Source organism: Catharus ustulatus, chromosome 6 (genome assembly GCF_009819885.2).
Source record: "Catharus ustulatus isolate bCatUst1 chromosome 6, bCatUst1.pri.v2, whole genome shotgun sequence".
NCBI lineage: Eukaryota > Metazoa > Chordata > Aves > Passeriformes > Turdidae > Catharus > Catharus ustulatus.
Genome location: NC_046226.1, coordinates 11,422,444 through 11,439,486, shown reverse-complemented (window position 1 = coordinate 11,439,486; position 17,043 = coordinate 11,422,444). Strand labels below are relative to the sequence as shown.

Below are 17,043 nucleotides of genomic sequence, written 5' to 3'. Positions count from 1 at the left end.
TTACATATTTTGAACTATTACATCTCTAGACTGTTTAAGGAGGTTTGGGGAACAAAGCATTTGTTTGTAATTGTTTATATTTTAATCAAATATGTAACCATTTTGATCTGTCAAATTCATTTTTTTCCAACAGTCATTCAGAATATCCAAAAGTAATTAAAACAATATTATTAGTATAGGTCTTAAAAAGAGACCAGATTTTATTCTGTTTATTTTGTTCTGGATGAGCAGATAGGAGATGGTAGATCCAGAAGCAATTTAGTCAGAAATTAGCTTGCTTGAACTGTGCCCTGTTGAGAGATGGATGATCTGATGGAACACAGATTTGACACACAGCTCCCTATTGGTGCAAGGCTTTTGAATCATATCATGTTCATGTCTACCTACCTTGGACAAAATCAGACTTTGGTCTGGCTGCACATAACTGCATAGATGAATAATTTTAACTGTCTTCTAGAGTATCTAGTGGTTTGCTTCACTACACCCATTATCAAGTAGGTAAGAACTAATCTGTTTAATCAGTAGATCAATAAAATAATTGCTGCTAACAAAAGTGCACATTATTAGATCATGAGCCTTTCCATTGTAAAATGGAAACTGGATTTCTTGAAACAAATGGAAGTATGCACCTGAGCAAGAGTTGTCTTGTATTTGGAGCTTTTAATATTTAATAAGATAGCTAATGTCAGACATTTTGTCATTTGTACTGTATTAGACCTTGTTTTCTTAGCTTTCTTCCTGACATCAGATAGGATGTTGCATGTTTCCTAGTAGAAATCTGAACTAATATGCGACCAAGTTTGTTTGTTTTTTCATCCCAAATTAGTATGTGATTACAACTTTCTTCAAAAACTTAATACACGCATCAGCGAAGTACTAAGTTCCTCTTCAAAAGATCCTGGTCCTTTCCAATTTAAATGCTTTGCTTCCCCTTAGAATTGTCACATGAAACTTTTTGACATCTTTATTTTTAAAATCTGTGTATATTAACCAAGGCTTCATTGAGGACATAATGTCTGCTTTCATGATTAAATAATATATACATGAAAGAAGCACTTACTTCTCAGAGTTGTCTTGTCTGTGGTGATATTAAATATTGCTTATAGCTTTTATATTTAAAATCATAGAATCATAGAACAGTGTTTTGAGTGTTCATGGTTTGTTAGGTAAACAAGCTGAGTAAATAATTTATTAAATGTGAAGAAAGCTAAGACTAAAATTATGGTAAGATAGTAAAATCAAAGTTTAAGAGCAACATACCTAGAGTAGTTGGTCACCTGTCAATTCAGTCATTTATAATAAATACTTTTTTAAAATATATTGACAGAACTTAATTGCTTGAGTTTTGGATTACATCCACAAGAAGGTAGAGATTTAAAGCTGTAGTCACTTACGTGGCAGGTCATTTTCCTGATAATGTAGTAGCAAATCTGCACTTTGATCATATTAAGTTAGATGTTAGGTTTTCTCTCTATGTTTTGATTATTATTTTTGAACATGTATTTTAGAAGTATAACTTCATTTTCTGAAGAAGTGAGTTTAGATCTATTTACAATTATTTATGTGGCACTGAACCATGTCTGATCACTATTGTTACATGGGACAAGAAATCAAAGTTTTGTGGTCTGCTTAAAATACCAGACTTATTAATTATTATGCATTATAATTCAGTTCAAGGTAAAGTGAAATTATCATGAAATTATTTTATCTTTGTCTCTACAGGTGGTAATGGCACTGCTGAAATACTGGCCAAAGACTCACAGTCCAAAAGAAGTCATGTTTTTAAATGAACTAGAAGAAATTTTAGATGTTATTGAACCATCTGAATTTGTTAAAGTTATGGAACCTCTCTTCAGACAGCTAGCCAAATGTGTGTCCAGTCCACACTTTCAGGTCTGTATTTACTGCATGTACAATGTTATTAGAATTTTTGTGAAGCAGACTTGCAATGTATTATTCACCATAATTAATTTTATTTGCTGCAAAGAAGTTTTCAATTCTATGTCAAGTTGCAAGGATCCAAACATTAGTTTTACTCTTTCTTTTCAAGTTTGCAGTATGTGCATTCATATTGGGTGATTCAGTTCAGTGTTATGCTTAACATAAAAAAGCTGAAAAACTCAGTGTTTTCAGAAGTACCTGAACCCTTTCAGTAGAGTGTTTGCATTTCATTACTTGTAATACGAGTTCTACAAATACTTGTTCTTTTGAGAAGTATTTCTTTGCTTAAATTCAGAGTTCATGGGTTATATATTGAATCATGTCCCTAGCAAAGAAAAAAACAGTTTTTCCATCTCTTTCTATCAGCTCCATGACTCTCATTAGCACTAAAAAATCCAAGTCTGAGTTGCAACTTTTCTTACCTTTCCCTTATATTTGCCAAATGTTATAATTATTTGCTCTGTAAGAGATTGAAGAAGTGTTCCTTTTCTCATGTCGTCTTAGGTTGCAGAGCGAGCATTATACTACTGGAATAATGAATATATTATGAGTTTAATTAGTGATAATGCAGCAAAGATTTTACCCATCATGTTTCCATCCTTGTACCGGAATTCAAAGACGCATTGGAATAAGTAAGAAACACTTGTACAAATTTCTGCTACTTCAATTATGTGTAGTTCTAGGTTTAAGAGTTCAGATCTGTGAGTTGCTAGTTTAACAGTGTGTTGAGCTGTTTATTCTATGACATTGAACTTGCTGGATAAAGAGACTATTGTTGTCAATTTTTAGGAATTATTAAGAACCATGGAAGATAGTTTTTCCTTTTTTAATTATATAATAAAGTGTTTTAATGCATCTAATCCATGATACTCTTCTACAAATATAGAGCAAATTTGGCATTCATTTGTAGTTCAGATACTTCTAAAGACTAACTTTGATTTCTGATCACTAACCTATTTGGTGATTTGCATTTCTTCTGCATTCCAGTGAAATATCTTGTAGATCAGATAATTTTTCCTCTTCTTTTCATGTTCTTTTTGTTTGTTGCTTTTTTTCTTCCTTCTCCATTGATTGTTTTCACTTTTTCCCCCCACAATAACGTAGTACTTACGCATGAAAACAGTCCTGGTCAGCTCCCTTCTGCAGCTGTTCCATTGTAAAGTGCCTCTTTGTTTGAGCTATTGTGCAACTGCTGGGATGGTGACAGTATCCCAGTCTGGCTCTAGCTGTGAACTGAGGATTGCTGATGGGCTGGTCCAGAATGAGTAATCACTCTGCAATTAAACACTGGGAAAGAAATGGAAAATAACGTGATGTTAAAGTGGTTGCTTACTGTCACTGGGTGCAAGCAGTAACAAATAATGTACTCATTAATAAAATTCCAATTCAGTGATGCAATTGTACATAGTAAATGTGGGTTGCTGTTGGTTGGTTTTTTTCTGACTTTCAAGGTCATGCATTCATATTATTCTGAGCAAAAGTCATGCTACCCAGTACAGCTGCACTCTTGCTTGTCACTCCATATACAATGCAAAGTAATCATTTAATGGATTGCTTTTTGAGCAGCAGTACATTATAGCCTGGAACTGTAAATTAGTCTCTAAAAGTGCCTCATAAAGCAGATTGGTTTTGTGTCGTTTTGGTGATGTTATCAACTTTACTTTTCTAACCAAGAATTCTGGCATAATTGTGTTGAAGTGAGTGCTGTTGCTGTGTGGCAGTTTTCAAAAGGAATGGGGTCTTTTTTACACTCTTTTTAATCACTAACTCTTTTTTTCTTGAATTTATCAGTTGCCAGTAAGTTTCTTACATCAAGATCTTTAATGTCATACTGCATTTTCACTAATAACCCTTATGAGGTTAGTGTCAGCTACTAAATTTCTCAACTAGCCCTGTATTGATACACATAGTATTAAGAGTGAAGTTCAAACATCAGAAGTGTAAGTGATGGATAGTGCTATAGACTAAGAAAACTGCATTCAAAGTTGGTAATTTTAGTACTTGTGTTAGGCCTCTTGTGGGTAAATTGAAACTTCCACTAATTAATTTTGTTTCCACTTATTCTGAAATGATGTAATTTTCCAGTTATGTAGGCTATTGGCTACTGTTGACCAGAAAAAGTAGATTTCAAAGTTTAAAGTACTCTGAGTTTCAACCAGAAGTTTTACTTATAGGACAATACATGGCTTGATATACAATGCTCTGAAACTCTTCATGGAGATGAACCAAAAACTGTTCGATGACTGCACACAGCAATTTAAAGCAGAAAAACTGAAGTAAGTTTTCATGTCAGTGTGTCTGTCTGTTCTTGAGTAATTTTTTCAGAGTGCTTTAGCTCTGAAAAACCACTGTGTCATTAGTGGGAAGTTGCCCATTTGATTCCAGTACAGCAGTCTCAAAGTCGACTTGCTGAAACTTCTTGTTATATGTGTACTGTAGATCTTCTTAATGATAAGGTGTATTATGTAGGCTTAGACCCAATGCTTCTGGGGTCACCATCTTCCTAAAAATTAAGTTTTTGAGAGGGACACTGCTAATGGTGGAGCCCAGGGTAGAGTATCTGTTAAACAGTTCAGTTTACATCCTGTGCTTATTTTTGCATGCTTTATTTACCCAGTGTTACGTCCTTTCATGTTGTCACTCAGTTTTGTGACAAAATACTTTCTCAGTATTTTTCAGCGTTGCATTGTGTGTTAGCATAGCTTCATATTATTATAAATGTTACTTGAAATCAAGTTGTTATTCTACTGTAGTGCAGGTCTCTAGTACAGATTTTATTTGATGGAAGAATCCTGCTAAAATGAGATAGAGAAGTCAGAAGTATTAATGGTTTGGGTCTCATTTTAGAAGCTGAAAGCAGTTAGTGGATACTGAAAATACCTGGATTTGAATTTTATTTTAAATTTCGAAGTAAACAGGGATTCTTTCAAGTAGCAGCTCAGATTGGACTATTTTAAACTGATATACTGGAGGTAGATTCTCAATGTAGATAGCTGTGTCCAAGTTTTGAAGTTCCTTATTAGAATTCAAGAAGAAATGAGCTTATACTGTCAAAAATTCTTAAAGTGTGTGTATTTGTAGATGACAAAATATGAGCACTGACTCTTCAAAAAAAGATTGTAATTCTCTTTTGCCTGATTTGCAAGTAAGTGGAGCCTCTTTTAAATGAGAAATCAAATTTTCTCTGATTTTTAGAAATTTTTTAGGTGATGTTCTGAGTGTGAACTAAAGCAGAGTGCTGAACGATGAGCTAGCAACACGAAACCAAAATAAAAACTCTCCCACCACATAAGAACTGAAAAATGGGATGGTTAAAAGGGTTCCTACCTCCCATCTTGAAATAACTTAATTGAGAGCTGGAGACAAATTGTGTATGTGCTTGGATATAACTTTTTTCTTCCTTTTTTTTTCCTTGACGTTTGGATCATCTGGTTTGTACATTGAGAGCATTTTAGCACTCTTAGTTCAAAATTGTTTTAAATTCTACTAGTCTTCAAAGACAGATGATCATTCTAGTGTCTGCAAGAAGATGTTTATTTTTAAGAAAGAAAGGAAAAAAAACCACCTAAATTTTACATTTTCAAATTACATTAGGCGTAAGGAAACAAACTTTTTTTCCTTTATTTAAAAAAGCAGTTATGTCATCCCTCTGGGATTGCTACTCCCTAGAATGAGCATGGTTTTATTGGGTACTTCTCTGTTAGAGTTCAATTCAAAATGTCTCTGATGCCTTTTCCTTTAACCTATTACCTGAAGCCATTCTGCTGACAAGTAAAAATCTCTGCCCTTTTCATGGTCAGTTATTGACTTACATAAATATGCTTTCAGCCTAGATCAAAACTTCTTTCTGTTTTAATTTTCACTCTTAACAGTGTACATGTACTAAAGATAAAGTGGCATCAGCCAGTTTGTTGCTTTCATGAAAAAAACTTGAGGTTTTTCCTGTTTAATGTTGATTTGAAATAATGGAGTATTGATATGATGCAAATTGTCCTGTCAGCAGTGGTGTTTTGGGCAGTAAACTCAAACAGGTGTAGCTAAATAATTTATTTTGTTGAATTCTCTTACTTCTGTATGATTTTTTTTTTTTTTCAGAGAGAAGCTAAAATTAAAGGAACGGGAAGAAGCATGGGTTAAAATAGAAAATCTAGCCAAATCAAATCCCCAGGTATTTAGAAAAGACTAACATGATGGTGTTTAAATACTCTACTTCTGTTAAATATCAGTGGGGAAAACAGGTCTGACTGATCATGGAAATAAAGGAATTTAACCAACTGTATTATGAATGATACACAATAAAAGTACTTTTCAAATTTGTAACCTTTCTCTTGTGCAAGTAATTATTTTTTAAAAAAAGGTTTCTGAAAAGTATGATATGAAGTACTTTTTCCTTTCCTATAATAGGACTTATACCATATTGCAGTTTGAAAAGTTACTGTGCAAAATTATGGAAAAATATAGAGAGGCCATAATTGGTTTCTCTTGAAAAGCTGTTTTGCAAACAGTGTATTACAAAAGAGATCTCTCCAAACTGTGAGTTTTGACTGGTCAGTTTTCCTTTGTGTCAAATGGATTAAAGTAATATTGTATGTTCTTGTCTGATGCATTTGTTCTCATACTTGCACTGGGCCAGTCGCTGGTGAACCTGCTCCTCAGGTCTTTCCTAAAGGGAAACATCCTGTCCAGCATTATTTGATATTACTCAACTTATGATAAACAAAGAAAGGTCCTTTAGAGTATTCGTTGTATTTTGAATTATAGGAGAAGGAAATGGTTTGGCTTGGGTTCCCCACCCTCACCCCCCTCGTTTGCTTGGAGATTGCTGCCAGTTTTCTTTTATCTCAATCATACAGTTTTCTGCTATGAACAAAAAACCTCCAAGCATTTAAATTACATTGCAACCATAATTCTATTATACTGCAGGAAGAAAGAAACTTAATATAGTGTGCATTTCCAACACCATCTAGCTGAGTTTAAAGTGGTGAAAGAGGGAGAAATGGTACTCTGTAAACAGAAGTGGGACACTTTCTGATCTCAGTGCTATTCTAAAATAGAAAGCATGAAGTCATCTCTTTTTCTAAGAAGGGGAAATTCGTAGATGGTTTTTTCCTCTTAGGTCATTTGTCAGGGAACAATTTCGAAACTGCTTAAGTAAAATCTATTAAAATTAGTAAAATGCCAGCTGACAACAGATCAATCAAATGAATCAAAAAGGACTATTCATATGAATGCAGTAATTGACTTTGAGTGACAAAATGTTTCTCCTAATTACATAAGTCATACAAAAGCCTTGCTTGAAGAGTACTTCATATACATGGTCATTTACTATCACAAATTATGAGCTGTTACACGTTTGGCTAAATAAGTGTATTGAGTTGTAGAAAAATTCAGAGTTCTACAGTATCAATTTCCTTTTCTTTCCAAGAAACTTTTCATAAATACATTTTCTGATACTGTTTAATACCACCTGTATACAATATGTTGTGCATAGCCTGTCTGCTTGAAGAAAGCTAATATTTGGAAGAAATTTAAAATAAAAAATTACTGAGTGCTGCACTGAATTAACATAAGGATATAAATGCTTTTAGTGCTTTAGATAATGGAGTTTTGGGAGCTTCTTTTTTCCTGGAATGTCTATTAACTTTTTAATTTGTCTAATGACTGATGATTCTTGTTGTTCAGGGCTGTTCCTGATTTTGCATGACAGAAAAGTACAATTTAAGATTTTAAATCATTATAATTATATTTGTTAAATCCTTGATATTAGGGTTTTTAAAAAAAATTCTCATCTGCGTTATTTATACACTCAGATACCAAAATATTTATGAGGGAAAACTGATGAAAAAGTCTGTGCATGTAAATAAATTCTGAATTCAAAACTATATACACCTCATTTGAATTAAGATCTGATGTATGGCGATTACTGGACAACCAAGATTTTGGGTTTTTTTTAATTCTTATCAGACTTTTATTATCGTTTTACTTTTCAAAGACAGAAAAGTTTAATATTTTGGTTTGAAATTATATTAAATATATTTGGTCTTTTAACAGTGTATTTTTTCTTCCAACATAGAATTGCATCAACAAATAGAATTACTGTGTTTGGATTACTACATTGTTCACAGAGCACTTGACTATGTATTAATAAAGTTTCAGATAATTGATTGCCAAAGTAGACATGCAATACTGACAAAATCTGAGTATTTTAAAATTGACTCTAAGATAACCAAACTAGCTATTTTTTTTTAATGTTGACTGCATTTTTCAGCAGGATATTTCTGCCAATTGTGAAAGTATTGGAGTTCCATTCTAAAATCTTAGTCCCTGGAAGCATAAAATATTGAAGTTAATCTCAGATAACTAGTAATATCATTCAAATGCTCAAATACACTCCTAGTATTTAGGTATTGTGACTAAGAATGATTATTTTAACATTTTGCATTTTATTAGTACCCAACATACAGTGACACGAGTTTGCTGAACAGTCCTGTTGCAATGGAAACAGACGGGCCTTTAATTGAAGATTTGCAGACACTGAAAAAGACAGTGAAAGAAGAGGCTTGTCAGGTAAAGCCTTGTGAAGATAGCAAAGTATTCCAATTTATGAGTTAATTTCTTAAAGTAACTGGTAATCATAAACTTGGATTGTATTTTCAGCCCAGTAAGTATTTGTTCTATAGTAATACTCTTCCTCAAGTGTGCTACTTTCACGTGATAGTGTAGCAGCCAGAAATAGTGTTATGTTTCTAATGCCTGTGAATCTGCTATGTTGTCTCTTTTAAGGTTTCTTCTTAGAAATTTTGGTGTTATTTTCACATAGGAATAGCTCTTTGTGTCATTGTAAGAACAATCATTATGCATTAAGGATAATGAGAGCTATAGCTAAAATCTATGACATCATGTTCTAGTCTCTTCTCTATGTAACGGTTTTGATTTTTCATAAGAAAAGCTTTCAGTACTAAAATCTGACTAAATTTTATACATTTTTGTTTGTTATTCAGAGCCTTCATAGTGGTTAAAGCTCTTGTGTTTTAAAAAAAAATATGTAAAGTGTGTGTCTTGCCACTCATGGGTCTTCTTCCTCAGTCTGCCATCTGTCAGGTTCCATTACCCACTGCCGAGTGAGGACTTGTAAGGTCATTTCCATCTTTCTGTCTTTAGATAATGCTCATGACTAATATTCATGACTTTTTAATTTAACATCACTTAAGTGGCAATATAATACCAATGTTGGAACTAGAGATTTCAGTTTGGAGCTGGTGGAAAATGGAAAGATGGCAGGTAACATTGCAGCATCACAAATATTTCTGGAAGGAATATGTACTATATAGTACTATAAATCTCTCTTAAACCAGCAAAGTCTAAAACTGGAGAAATGGACCCAGAAAAAACAGTTAAGTTTGGAGATAGTCTGTTAATTTGAACCAATGTATCTAATAAGACAATTAATAAAAATAAGCATGTGGTCAACCTAACCTCCTAAATAACTGTGTAAAATTTCCAGTGTCACTATCCTGCTGTATTATATTATACTTACTATTTGTTACATGGCATTTTGGATGAAGGTTCATAGAAAAGAAATGCTGCAATACCTCTAAGGCATACTCAGGGATTGCTGTTACTTAAACACTTACATATGTCCCTGTGCATTACATATAAATCTTGGTGGCTGAATTACATCCATCTCCTGGGCAATGAACGAGAGTAGCATTCCCCTGAATGGGAATAATGGATAGAGCTACTCAGTGAGGAGCACCAGGCTGAATTAAGTTTCTAAACCTCTGCTTTTTTTCATACCTTGGATAGCTTAGCCAGGCCCACATGAAGGAGAAAGGGGCCTCATTTTACTTGCTCCAGAGCCTAGAACCAGTTCTAGTGGAGAAAGGTGGATACAAAATTATTTAGAGAAAATGAGTACTGCTTAATTTTAGAGTTGTGTTGATCATAGTGTCCATCTTGACTATGCTATTTCCTGACACTTAAGAAAATATTTTCTCGGGGTTTATGAGACTGTCATTCACTTTCTGTCCTGGCCAGAGAGCATTAAAATTCCTAATTCCTGAGTGCTGCAACATCAGTTCTAGAAGAAAAGCAGCCAGAGTAGAATTCTGTGCTTGTAGTTGGGACAAGAAGTTAAGAACAAAATTCCCAGTCCCAGCTGCTGGAAGAGTTTGAGGATTTGGGCCAGTGTTATACAATATAAAATGCAGAAACAGTAATGTCAGCCCACACTAAAACAAATTACTCTCATCTAGGTCTTACCTTCTTTTCTGCAAAGAATTCAACCATGAGCTATAAAGTTTGGGCTATATACAGCTTCATTGGTAGCATTCCAGCTGGAAAACTACTGCATCATATCCCTATGAATGAGCTTGATTTGCCACTGCTCATGATTGTAAGGAAGGGTGGGGACTTTAAAAAATGAAACTAATGGAAAATAAACTGTAAACAAAATTCTGAAACTTGGGTTGGAGCTGCTCAAGCATTCCTCAGCTGTCTCTCAAGTGTGTGCTTTCTTCCCTTTCCTTGCTCACAAAGTGTGAAAGAAGTTGAGGTGACTAAAAGATTATAAGCCACATTTTCAAAGATTCTGTCCTAGCAGAGCTAATAGAATGTTTTCAATCAGAAATTCTTACTATTAAAAAAACTAAACCTGCAAGAGGATGGATAAGTTTGGATCACCAGGCAGGAAAAGATTTTATTAAGGATTAGAGTATTGCAGAAAGCAAGCTAGGTAGCGTTTGTGCATCAGTCTTTGAGAGGACACTGGACAGGCAATTGTATATCCCTTGCTTACTACCATCAGCAGTTGGTGTTAAAACAAGAGCTACTACAGATACCAGTTGGGAAAAAAAAGACAGTCAAAAGGACAGGTTTTTTTTCTTAAATTAAACTTCAGAAATGAGAAACTACATAAAGGTCTATATAGTTTCAGTGAAAGTAAGGTTTATGCCAGAGGCTGGCAGTATAGCAGAATGTCCTTACTGAAGAGGTGTTTGACTGAGGAAGGTAGATCAGGAATTTTTTTCTGTTCGAGACTTATGTGAGCATTTTTAGTGAATGCTCTGCCACAATAAAATTGGACCACTGTGACTTAATAACTTTGAACATGCCAATAAATAAATGGTTAATTAAAAGCCAGGGTTTTTTTAATAAGGACTTGTTTATAGAAAAAAAAAAAAGAGGGTATGTGAGACAGACATGGGAAGTACATAATGACACCATTATAAAGTTAAGGGTACTTTATTAGGAATATTAATATTGTCTGGTTTTGAGAGAGCATTGGTTAAATGGTAATGATGTCATGATTGTTAATAGCTTAGACTTTCATAGTTGCTTCTACTTTTCTTCTTAGCAAAAAAATTGGTTTTAATGCTTGAAACTGCATAGCTGGTAGGGTAAAGAGGAGAAAGTGTAAACTTCTTTCCAGATGTTTTTTATTTCATTTCCTATGAGTACACTGATGTGTTAGAAGTACTCTTAGGTAATGTTTAGTAATTAGTATGTTTAGCTAACTTTGTTCTATTTTGATTTCAGGCACAAAAAGATCAGAAAAAAGATCGTCCTCTTGTGCGACGCAAGTCAGAACTGCCTCAGGATATCTATACCATGAAAGCCTTGGAATCACATTGCAGAGCTGATGAATTAATATCACATGATGGGCATTAAACTATTACAGTGAAATAATATTTTGGAGGAAAAGTTGTTTTCTTTTTCTGGACTCAGTTCTACAGTAGAACTTAATTTTTTGTGCCATACCAATCAGTTACACACAAAGGAAAAGCTTTCTTCAACCCATTTCTGTAGGCAATAACTTAATAGAGTATGCAGCTCAAGATTAATAGTTCAAACAATGGTAAATTACCCAGTTCCATTTGCAGAATATTGGGTTGACTATAATCAAGTGGACACAATTTCCTGGAGGTGTTGTCATAGTACCAACTAGCTGATAACCTGCAGTTTTTATAGTTGTATTTGAGAAAAACATTCTATAAAATCTTTCCATCTAAATAAGTGAATGACCAATAGTTGGTACTAATGATAAATGTGTGTTTTCAAAAATAAAATTATTTCAAATATAATTATTAAACCTTTTCTAGGATTTCTCAGCTTTACAGTTGTTTCAACATTATTGCTGTCTTCTTATATACCAGCCGTTTTAAAAATATAATTATTCTTTCGTATTATAAAACATGGCTTACAAACTGGTAATATTCATGACAATCCTCAGTCATCATTCCTTTCTAAGAATTCTGTAAATTAATTTCTCTTTTACTTAGGGTAAAGATATATATATCTATATATACCACATCCTAATACTTTATGTAGATTTAAAGCCATATCTTCCAGTCTTTAGTGTATAATATGGCACCAGTATTCCAGATATGAACTGGTAGAAGAATTTTTCCTAAAAATGAAGATTTGTTTACTATGACTGGGAATAGACTAAATATAAAATTTCATTTTAAGTTTTTTCAAGTCAATAAAATAACTCTTTCACTGTTTTCTCCCTTATCTGAGCTTTTAATACTCAGCATTTTTCTTGGGCTCTAGGAGTTCAATATTCTGTGGCAGATACTATGTGTGATTTCAGTTGTATCAGTTTTTATCTGAAAGATGAACACAACATCATAAGCTTATTAAAATTAAAAAAAGAAAAAAGAAAAAAAAGAACAGACTCTTAAATTCCATTCTGCTTCTTTTTTAATGAGTCTAAGAGCTGAGGAGATAGTGACCATAATTTTACCGTGAAAATATTTTTGTTGTTGTTGTAAAGAGCACATGTGCTGCAAATACACCTCACAAGTGAACTGAAAATGCATCTGAGTTGCTGATGATCTTCAAATGCTGCTATATATTCCACAAGATTACTTGCATGTAATGAGCTTTTTGTTGTAGATGGAAAAGCACGGGAGGAAAATCTCTTTAAAAATATAGTGCTTTGTCTTCAATATTTGATTTCTCTCAGGGTGGCCAGTATTTTGACTTACTTATCCTGCTTACAAGCTGTTTGAAATGTGTTCTGCTATTCTAAATGGGTGATTAGTTTCTTTTGTCTCTGGCAGTAACATGATATAACTTAATGTTTAATGTCTTGATGCATAAAGAGATAAAAAACGTGGCTTCTTTAAAAATAGTTTTGTTTTACTTTTTAAGGAAGTATAACATCTCCTGCATCCATAAAAAAAAATATTGCTCAAAGCAGACATTCATAGTAACCTTGTGCAGATGTAGTGCCTGCTGTTTGTTGGTTGCATTTAACATTCAATTCCCAATATTTGTTACATTGTCTATTGGAAGAAAATTGTGAGTGGTAAATATTGGCTTACAACAACTAAATTTAAAGACCAACCCTTTAAGTGGAATGTCCACTGTGTCTGAAAACATTTCCTGTAAAACTTGAAAAAGAAAATGCTTTACCATTAGGATAAATTATATGAAAACAGTTTAAAGATGCCTTCTACTTTTGAGGGGAAAAGGGTGCTTTGTTAATTGTGTAAAGCAACGTCTATGTATTTTGATATACCATTGTTTGAACTTCCATCTTTAGCTGGTAGATTATCAGTTACCTTTGATTTTGGGTGTTCAGTATGTCTGTGCAAGAGATTGCTGAAAGGAATTATTCTTATGTTATCCAAGGGGGGGGGGAAACCCCACTGTATATCAGTGTTTGATTGATTGTGTGATACTCAATTATAAGAACATCTTTCACTGTCTAGATTTTATTTTTATTCTTTATTGAAGATAAACACTCACCAAAAAGGGAAGTATTGTGGTAATTTAGACGCTTCAAGTTCTCTATAAAGGCATATTTGAAATTTTGGGCCACTGAACATTTGCTTAGGCAATATTCCAAAATCTTATACCACCACTAATGGTTTAGCATGTTTGTTATCAATATTTATATATTTCGTATAATCTTGTACTAAACAATTCTAAAACTAATACATCCAAAATAAAAAGAAAAATTAAAGTAGAATTTTGGTGACTGTTGTTCTTCATAAAGTTCTGTCTGATACCTTCCCCCATTTTCCAAAATTACACCTGTACATCAGGAATGTCAAAAGTAATATTACAAGTGTCTTTTTAGTGTGGCTTTAGTATGGCTTCATTTTAATATTGTACATACATTGTACCTTGTTTTATGGTAATAAGTAATAAAAATGTAGACTTCATATTTTGTACAGAATCGTCCTATGTACAGAATAAAAAGTTCCTAGAAACAGCAAAAATAGGTAAGTGGCACAATTATTTTTCATTAGACAATATCTGTAACATTATACGTTAGTGGAATGTTAAGTTCAAATGTACCTACATATTTTTTAACATTTTGTAATTCAATTTTTTGTTCTGGCATTGTTTCTGAAGAACTTCATACACCTGCCATTTAATATGCTTTTATCTAATTTTAAAACTAAAAAAAAAAAAGGTGTATTATATGGACAAATAAAGAACATGTGAATTTTACTTGCTCATCCTGAAACTAAGTTTAACACAAGGTGTTTGGGGGTATGCCCAGATTATCACTGCTACCAGAATCATCTGTACAAATTAAATTCATACATTTCACAAAAGCAAAAATTAAATACATACATTTCACAAAAGCAAAAAAAAATTATGGAAAGGCCATTAAGTTAAAATTTTTAAAAAGCAGGAATAATGATAGTCAGTAGAAGAAGCAGACTTCACCTGTAGAGCAGAAATCAGTACTAAAATTTCTGAATACTCCAATCTACAAATCTGAAAAATGCATTTTCATACCATAGTATTTTCTCCTGTAACATTTCTGTATTGACAGGCTTCTAGCGTAGTAGCCATAAAATCTGGGATTATACTGTGGTACTTGATACATAATCAGGTGACAAGGATATAGAGGAAGAATGAAGTCTGCAGTGAGATTTGTCTTCCCTCTGCAATCCATAAAAATCTTCTCAAGAACTAAAGAAATTACTCACATAAAGCTGACAGTAACTGGGGGAGTTGGGAGAGAACTTGGAGGTTTTATGACTGGGATCAAGAGCTGACTTCTGGGTTGAGTGACAAATGTAAGATTTGAGTTACAAGTCAGGTCTTTGTGTAGTGAAGGAAATGGTTTTCTGTGTGAGCTCATGGGTAAACTCATCAAATCGTGAATGAAAAACAAGATACTGAAACAACTGAGGATTCAGTTACTTTCGGAAATCAGGGTTAAATACATCTCAAAATACAATGTTTTAAAATACAGTGATGACATTTTTTTCCATATAAATACTTCACTGAGTTGCTGGCTTGTTCAGGGAATGACCTTTAATCCTTTCCCTCTAAGGGAATTAGTCTCAGGGGCTTTGACCAGCCTTTTTTGGCATTGCTTTCATGTTTTGGCTTTGTAGAATTGAAAAGGAAGGTGCTAGTGTAGCACATATCACTTGTGTTTGGAGATGTGTTCATTTGCTTTATGCACCTCACAAACATACTTACAGGAGATAGCTGTGATTTCAGCTTGTCCCAGTGTTCTGGATCCCTTTATGGGCCACCCACGTAAAAGTGGAGCACTTCTGCCTCTTGGATCTTGTGCTTACTGCGTGCAGTGATTGTGGAGACTCTGACTGTGTATAGCTAATTAAGAAATGCCATTCTAATTACCATATCACTGTCTCCCTGGATTATAGTTTCTTTTCTATGAGGAGGCTTGGCTTGAACTGTCTTTACTTCATGAAATAAAACTTTGATGTAGTTAAACATTTTGTATGAACAAATTCCCAAGGGATAATTTAGTGCAGAACTAAAAGAAGGCAATGCATTATTCCTTGCTCACTTCACTGAAGAGCAGCACAGCTGCAGCTGGCTCTCGCTGGAGCCAGGCACTCGGGACTGCATTCATTCCCACCCTGGAGAGGTCTGCACACACAGGAAGATTCGTAAGCAGTGACCCTCTGGTGAGGAGGGGACAGGGCAGTCACATAATTGCCTTGAGCTGTTTTAGGTGTTTTTGTGATCCAAGAAACCACACTGAGAGGATTCATGCTACCATGAAGACCTTGCCATAGTAATTTTTCTACTACTTGCTGTAGAATTAAAGATGCGGGAGGATTATAGATGGGAAAGGAAGTGATTTTCTCTAATGGTTACGTGTTGAGGTTTTTTCCTTTGTTTTTGGTCTCAAATACTACCAAATATTAAGTATAGGACAAACCTGCTGAAGTTGTTTCTTTTATATCTTACAAAAAGTTTTCTTTCTACATACATAATACTGTATTTGCTAGGAGTAAGTCTTGTATCTTGACAAGTCCTTTTCTCATTATGATTCTCTGAAATACATGTCTTTAGTTAAATTATATGGAAATGTGTCATATTGGCAATCTTGCTCTTTGTATGGCTGATTTCAGAGGCCTCACACCTGTAAGAAGGGCCCAGTCTTTTGTGCACCCAGGAAATAATTACTAGAACTAGATCAAGGCAAATTATTTTTCACCCTGATTGAGCAAGTAAAGCCTTTTCTTTCTCTGTAGGCTTTGACTGCAGAAGAGAACTTGTCTAAGAAACTAGTTTATCTTGTTTCTGCTTCAATTTCCTTTAACTTAACTTGCATCTTCCTCCTGCTCCTCTTAGTATACTAGATAAGGCTGAAGTGATTAAAGGAATACAAAGTCTCTACCTACGCTGGCTTTTAATTGCAAGTAGCCTAACACTTAGATATCAGAATTCAAGACTTGTTGTACATGGAGCATTTCTGATTTTAAAACCTACAGAAGGATGAGACTTGTTGAGGGTCTTTTGATGCTACTTTCTCTGCAAGTCAGCAGCAATACACAGAAATACTTACTTGAATATTTATTTCCTATCCCTGTCCTGCTTTCTTTACTTCCTTATTTTCCTTATTTGCATTTTTCCTGGCAACAGTTTTAGAGCAGTGAGATATTGAATCTTGCTTTGTAAGCTACAAAAATTCTGTGACAGTTTGGTAGAGCAGATGATGACTGCTCCAGAAGAACAAGTATGCCAGGACTTGGAACCATTGCTTGAGCTCACCTCCAAAGAGATGCCCAGGTTACACTTGAGATGTATCTAGGAATATTATCAACACCCTTTTAGTGAACATCTCTACATCCAGGATGTTAATTT

General features: G+C 33.9%; 1 protein-coding gene across 2 annotated transcripts in view; it reads left to right on the top strand.

The window, feature by feature from the left end:
- PPP2R5C (protein phosphatase 2 regulatory subunit B'gamma) overlaps positions 1-14,172 on the top strand; it is a 75,518-nt gene extending 61,346 nt beyond the window's left edge. For both annotated transcript variants that reach the window (XM_033062204.2, XM_033062205.2), the window contains 6 exons: positions 1,723-1,893; positions 2,446-2,573; positions 4,116-4,217; positions 6,037-6,109; positions 8,392-8,508; positions 11,479-14,172. In XM_033062204.2, coding sequence (XP_032918095.1) covers positions 1,723-1,893; positions 2,446-2,573; positions 4,116-4,217; positions 6,037-6,109; positions 8,392-8,508; positions 11,479-11,610 — 723 coding nt within the window. In that variant the 3' untranslated portion in view covers positions 11,611-14,172. The remainder of the gene's footprint in view (positions 1-1,722; positions 1,894-2,445; positions 2,574-4,115; positions 4,218-6,036; positions 6,110-8,391; positions 8,509-11,478) is intronic.
- Positions 14,173-17,043: the final 2,871 nt, after the last annotated feature.